At 44.0% G+C, this 6,952-nt stretch overlaps 1 protein-coding gene across 1 annotated transcript in view; it reads left to right on the forward strand.

Moving 5' to 3' along the window:
* Positions 1-6,278, forward strand: part of LOC542965 (probable monogalactosyldiacylglycerol synthase 1, chloroplastic) — an 8,473-nt gene extending 2,195 nt beyond the window's left edge. Inside the window, exons 2-8 of the mRNA XM_044525520.1 lie at positions 1,571-1,743; positions 2,193-2,354; positions 2,468-2,609; positions 2,711-2,935; positions 3,093-3,155; positions 3,259-3,333; positions 5,892-6,278. Coding sequence (XP_044381455.1) covers positions 1,571-1,743; positions 2,193-2,354; positions 2,468-2,609; positions 2,711-2,935; positions 3,093-3,155; positions 3,259-3,333; positions 5,892-6,128 — 1,077 coding nt within the window. The 3' untranslated portion in view covers positions 6,129-6,278. The remainder of the gene's footprint in view (positions 1-1,570; positions 1,744-2,192; positions 2,355-2,467; positions 2,610-2,710; positions 2,936-3,092; positions 3,156-3,258; positions 3,334-5,891) is intronic.
* The last annotated feature ends 674 nt before the right edge of the window (positions 6,279-6,952 follow it).

Raw genomic sequence — 6,952 nt, forward strand, 5'->3', positions numbered from 1 at the left:
CCACGCACGCTTTGAGGCGGCACACAGGGAGTACGAGCTCGCCTACGCCATCTACAAATCCGCCTACGAGTACCACCTCGGCGTGAAGCGGTGAGCCGCCGCCGCCCTCCACCGTGAAGCCGTGAGCCACTCCATCTAGGATGTATAGTTTGTTCGTTTGTTTGTGTGTGAACTCCGGCGAGGTCCGGACTATCTAAAATGTAGCGGGAACATGTTTATCTTAAGTTTATAAATTTGCAAGTCGATTTGCGGTATCTGTTCTGCGCCGGGCAAAAAGTGCCCGCAAAATTGATTTTGCAGGCCGAGATTATAGCGGCTCTGCTAGAGATATTGATGCCATATAATGTATTCCATCCTTGTACCATTGGTACACCAGATCCACGTCGCCGCATCCATCCATTGCGGAAAAAACGGTGCGATTCAAATTAGTTCCTCCTGTTCACGAGCACCTCTTACACTTGCAGTTCATACTTTGTTTTGTGCACATATTACCCCAGAAATTGCTTTTGGCACAGATCAACATTGTTGATTGGTCGGCTCAGATATCAGGCTCATCTGGACATGAGAACCAAAAAGCTGTGCCCATGATTTAGCATCCTTTTCGGTTATGTGTATCCGATGTAGCAGAGCAGGGGATTTATCATGTCTTCACTTGTGATGATTGCCATCCATGTTAAGCTTCGTGCACTAGCCAATGCAACCAAAAGTCCGAACTGATGGAAAGGGCTAGGCAATCCACATATACACTTCAACACCCCCTCTCACGTGTGAGGCGGGAAGTCAACATGTGGATAGACTCAGAGGTATGGCTCAAGAGGCCTATACATGGCCAAAGGGGGGGCAGCAGCATTTTTTTTGTATAAACTAGCAAGATGCCCGTGCATTGCACGGAACATCAAGATGCATTTTTTCACAAAACACCTGTTGTGATTGACCCATGCGGGAGTAATCCATGTGTAAAAACTAATGATATCTCGAGAAAGAGGAGAGATAAGGTGAGGAGGAGTGGGGGGTGGTGGTGATTGGTGGTTGGACTGAGCGGAGGCATGGGGATGGACGACGCCGGCAGCGGCCACCATGCCAGATTGTTCCAGAGGCTTCCTTTTTTAATTGCTCAACAATAAGGTTGTGGGAGATAAGAATGAACGAGGGAAGGCCTTATCTGCAAATGTGGAGAGAGGTGCGGGTATCTTTTTGCAAAATTGCCATAGTTTGCTTTCTGTCCGTCAGATATAGATCGGACGGTCTATATTGCAAGATGGCAGGCACACCATCATCACCAACTCGGTTTTTTATAGGAAAAAGTAGAGAAATTGCGAAAGCCATGACTTGAACTCAAGACCTTAGCTCCGATACTATGTTAAGCTTCATGCACTAGCCAACACAACCAAAAGTCCGAACTGATGGAAAGGGCTAGGCAATCCACATATACACTTCAACAATCCGTACTGGTCTGGTTCTTGGATATTAGGATGAATGAATGATTAGTTTGTGTTTTCCTTATGTCAATTGATTGTTAGTATTGTTATTCTGTTTACTTCTGTTTTGTAGTTAATGGTTTTCTTTGCAGGTATTTGTCACTGATTTGTGGACTGAACATACACCATGGCCTTTCAACCAACTTCCCAGAAGCTATAGTTTCTTGGTGAAACATGGACCCTTGTGGAAGATGACTTACTATGGTACCGCACCACGAGTAATTCACCAGCCACATTTTGCTGCAACAGCAACATTCATAGCGAGGTGAGTACTGTAATTTTTCACGTTGAATGAGCTTCCAAATTATAATCTTAGTTTGCTTAAAAGACTTGTATTTTGCCCGATCTAGTCTAAGAGAATTTTATAATTGAAATAATAGCTATAATGACCATCAGTTTTGTAGACAATTTTGTGCTAGGGCCTCAATTCTATGGTTGGGTGTGATGCTGTCATCATGAGACGTACTATAAGGGGGTATGCAGGATTCACAAAATCCTGCTGGAGAATGTCTGAAATCTAGCTATTTTCAAACTTAGCCACAATGACTGCATATTTTACATAATTTATTTGGTACTGTATGTATCAATATTGAAGTGATATATATGTAGACGAGATTGCTTGTTAAAGATGTGTTATACTGCAGCTGCAGGTCTGGGTGCTTATTTTGCAATAGCAGATTATATAATCTAGAATTTACCCATCTTTTCTTGCAGAGAGGTTGCCAAAGGTCTGATGAAGTACCAACCAGATGTGATTATCAGTGTACATCCTTTAATGCAACATGTCCCCCTTCGAGTTCTACGATCCAGAGGGTTATTGGATAAGATTCCGTTCACAACTGTTATCACCGACTTGAGCACTTGTCACCCAACATGGTATGCTGGTTTCAATGTTCGTATAATTCCGTGCCAGTTTTTGGTTCCTTACCTTTAAGATAAGCGTGCAATTGATCTTACAGTGAAATAGTTATGCTACTGCTTTCCATTAGGTTTCACAAGCTTGTGACTAGATGTTACTGTCCATCAGCTGAGGTGACAAAGAGAGCACTAAAAGCTGGACTGAAACCTTCACAAATTAAAGTCTATGGCCTCCCTGTGCGCCCATCTTTTGCTAAACCTGTTCCACCAAAGGTAAACAATTTCTTCAACCAATAGCACTACATTAGCTTCTGGATATTTTGCCTTCTGCACAAGTTACTGAGTGGTATATCTATGTTTGTCTTGTTTAATAGGATGAATTGCGTAGGGAGTTAGGTATGGATGAATATCTGCCTGCGGTTCTATTAATGGGCGGGGGTGAAGGGATGGGTCCTATTGAAGCCACTGCTCGAGCTCTCGATAATGCTTTATATGACGAAAGCCTTGGGGAACCAAGGGGTCAAATACTTATAATTTGCGGACGCAATAAGAAGTTGACCAACAGGTTGCAGTCAATTAATTGGAAAATTCCTGTTCAGGTCCGTCCTTAAAGCTTATTTTTTAGCTTCCAAACGCATGAAATTTGCAACAGTAATACCTTATCAGTTTCTCCTACTAAAATTTTCTGTTATTTTGGCCACTCTTTCTACCCTCACCAAGTTACTTCTTTAATGTTTCTTTTCCTCCTAATCTTAGGTGAAAGGTTTTGTTACTAAGATGGAAGAATGCATGGGTGCTTGTGACTGTATCATCACAAAGGTATGCTCTACATTAGAATTGAGATCATGCACTTGGTGATGTGATATGATATTTTTGCATGATTGATGTTATCTGAGAATACATGATCTATGGCAATTTGCAGGCAGGACCTGGTACTATTGCAGAGGCGATGATTCGTGGTCTCCCCATTATTCTAAATGGTTACATTGCTGGGCAGGTAATTTCTTCTGCCACTTGTTGTAGGGTCTGCATGATTCTATTCTTTGGCTTGGAGTTCTTCACTCTGGCTTGTAATGTTGTTCAGTAGTTTCGTATGAGACATGTGTGTTGAACAGTCAGTATATCCCTTGGTTTTCTCCATGAATCTATGCTGAATATGCTGTAGTAGTGGTGGTAAATGAAAAATCACTAAAATAGTGGTGTGCCATACTATCATATATCGCACTCCACCACTCTTGCTTAGCTGCAAATCACATGCCATTTCTGTTGTACGTATCCTTAACCAAAATGGACTTGTGCCCCTGTTATTGCAATATACTCCCTCAGTTCCTAAATATAAGTCCTTTTAAAGGTTCCACTATAGACTACATACGGAGCAAAATGAGTGAACCTATACTCCGAATGTAGTCTCTATAGTGGAATCTCTAAAAGGACTTATATTTAGGAATGGAGGGAGTAGTAGTTTGTACCATGCATTATCCATTTACTTTGTGCCTGCGGTGCACGCAGTTACACTGACCATAGCTTGCTCCAAAACTGGTTTTGATTATTCTGTACCTTTCTTTTATGAATCACTCCCTCCATTAAGAAGTTGTAAGGCTGTCTGAAGCAAAATTTCGTGTACAATATCTTGGTAATGGTTGCAAAATTATGACCATATGAAACTGATTTTTACAAATTCACAACTTTTTGCAAAGTAGCCTACGTATAATTGGATTAGTTGTTGGTCAAATCATGTTTTGGACACTCAAATTTCTGAACCTTGCCGCCTGGGGCGGGGGTGGGGGGTGTTATGTAGATGGAAATAAATCATTAATTATTTCTCTTATATATCGACAATTCAGTATAGCAATGGACGTTGCAATATACTTAGAGTAACTCTAGCATAGTCGCCATATGGGATATGGAGCACGCTCTATATGGATGTGGGAGAATATCACATGGAAACCAACATTCAGTGGAAACCGGTGAAAACCACGTGGAAAAGATATTTTGAAGTTTTGAAATAATCTAAAAGAAATACGGGATGTTAAGACTTAAGAGAGTGATGTTCTATTGCCTTGCGAAAATTCCAAGTTCAAACACACTACGGGATGTAAGGTATGAAAATAACAAAATCCCATAATTTTGTTTAGATTTTTTTGGAACTTCCAAACATGGTTTTCACAAAGTTTTCTTTGAATGTTGGTTTCCATGTGATATTTTCCGGATGGGTGTGGAGGCCATGGCTGTTGTGCTCAAACACAGTCGTCATAATGTGGCATCCATACTTTTATTTTATTTGTTCCTATTTTTTGTCATTTTCTTCAATTTTGTATGGGCAACTTAAGCTCAAATTAGTAACCAAACACATGTATCGACATGATAACTTGGTAGCAACTATATTCAGTGACCAAAATGCGTCACTTTACATATGATTAGAAAACTGAAATGTGTTTTACAACTACATAGTACTACCTACACTAGTCGGTGGCCGGTGCCGTCTAGTCGCCGCCCTCCTCCGAGAGATCGTCGAAGTAGGTGTAGAGGTCAGACTCACGAGCGGCAGCTGCTGCCTCCTCGTTGTTGAGTGCGGGACGGTACTCTCGGAGGATGCACTCTTCGTTGCGAGTTTCGAGGGCGGAGAGCTGCAGCACGATGTCGATCGTGTCCTTGGGCTCAGGCACCGGCTCCGTCTGGGCCTCGACGGGGATGGTGTTGTTCACCAGGACGGGGGCGCCAACGGAGACGACGTCCTTCTCCTCCTTCGCCCGGATGAGGGGGCTCGATCCCTTGCGGCTGCTGCCTTGGGAAGCGCTGGATCCCCCGCGATCGGCAGATCCACCGCTGCCGCGGCTAGTGCGCCATGGGGAGAGATCGCACCGGTGCACGGCGCTTGGGACGGGAGGTTCTGCTCCGCTGCCAAGTTGAGCCAATAGGCTGCGTTCTTGCGTGCGGCTATTGTTCTGGACGGTGGAGGAGATGGGAGGGGAGGAGGCGGCTACGGCTTTGGTGATGGGGATGTCTCGCAGCCGGGGTTTTATAGCCAGGGATGAAGCCACGTGGCTATTTGAACGGCTGCCTAGGGAATCAGGGGGAGCGGTGGAGGCCATTAATGGGTGGGTGGTTACCGGTCACGTCGCCCCAGCCGTGGCGGTGCGTGTACTGGCGGCGCGCTGCTTCAAACCTGGCTGTGGTGCGAGGAAGAAGCTGAAATTTTCCTCCCACGCTGGTTGTTGAGTATGGTGCTCACGAGCTCCATAACGGGCCTCTCCAGCCTCCAAATATGGAGGCTACGAGGTCGTTTATGGAGTGAGCTCCATAAATTATGCCGATCGACACCCATATAGCGACTCTGCTAGAGTGCCATTTTGGCCCAAAATCGCCATATTGGCAGTTATTATGGTGATTGGGGCCATATGATGACTCGTCTAGAGTCTCTCTTATGCACTGATGGTGTTTTTCCTCATTTGAAGAACTGTATCATGCAACACCCTGAAATTTAGCTAGTGCCTTTTGTACGAGCACTGATCTTTCTTCACAATTTATTCATATTTTTATAATTTTGCATGACAGGAAGCTGGCAATGTTCCCTATGTTGTTGAAAATGGCTGTGGGAAGTTCTCAAAATCTCCAGAACATATCGCAAAGATTGTTGCGGACTGGTTTGGCCCCAGGTCAGACGAGCTCCAGATAATGTCCCAAAATGCCCTGAAACTGGCTCGCCCAGACGCGGTGTTGAAAATTGTTCATGATCTACATGAGCTAGTGAGGCAAAAGTCATTTGTACCAGAATATGCATGTGCAACATAAGCTCCTATATCTCGTCTTTTGAATTTAGTTAGTTTTGTTCCTTTTTTGTGCGGCATTAGTCATAGTTATTTGTGAGGATTCAAACTATCAATTGATTTGCAAATGCCATTATGAAAGGAAAAAAAAAAGGAACTCGAAAAGAATTGTGTAGCATTCCCTTCTCATTGTTGTTTTATCTTCTCGGGACTATTTCTTACTGAGACCATTTAACATGGCAAACCTTAACGCCGTTATCGCTCGACTTTGCCTAGTCGTGCTGTGCTGTGTTATATGGTCTGATGTTGGATGAGGCTGTTAAGTGTAATACCAAACTATGAGGCTGTTAAGTGTAATACTACTAAAAGTATGTGGCTGCCATGGCTTAAAAGAAGGATGAAATACCTCCTAGGATGTTGCATCCAATTTCAGACTTGGTTTGGCGCCACAAGTGTGTCATGTGCTGGCGAGAAGTTAACATGGATGTTCACCGGCACCCGGCGAGGAGAGATGGACTAAATTACTGTACTTGCACAGAACAAGTTGCAGGCAAGCGCTGAAGAATCAGAATCCCAAGCGGGAGGATATGGTATTTGGCACGTATCCGCGGGCGGGCGCTGTGACCACAGCTGTTGCTTGGTCGCTTGTGCTGTCGTCGCCATCTACCGAAAGGCAGGCAGGCAGGCTCCAGCTCTTGTGTCGGGTGGGTTACACCGTCAGGCCAGGTGAGCTTTGCACGTACTTAAATACTGTGCCGTGTAAATAGCTACGTACTCCCTCCGTCCGAAAATACTTGTCATCAAAATGGACAAAAAGGGATGTATCTAGAACTTAAATACATCTAGATA

Source organism: Triticum aestivum, chromosome 5A (genome assembly GCF_018294505.1).
Source record: "Triticum aestivum cultivar Chinese Spring chromosome 5A, IWGSC CS RefSeq v2.1, whole genome shotgun sequence".
Taxonomy (NCBI): domain Eukaryota; kingdom Viridiplantae; phylum Streptophyta; class Magnoliopsida; order Poales; family Poaceae; genus Triticum; species Triticum aestivum.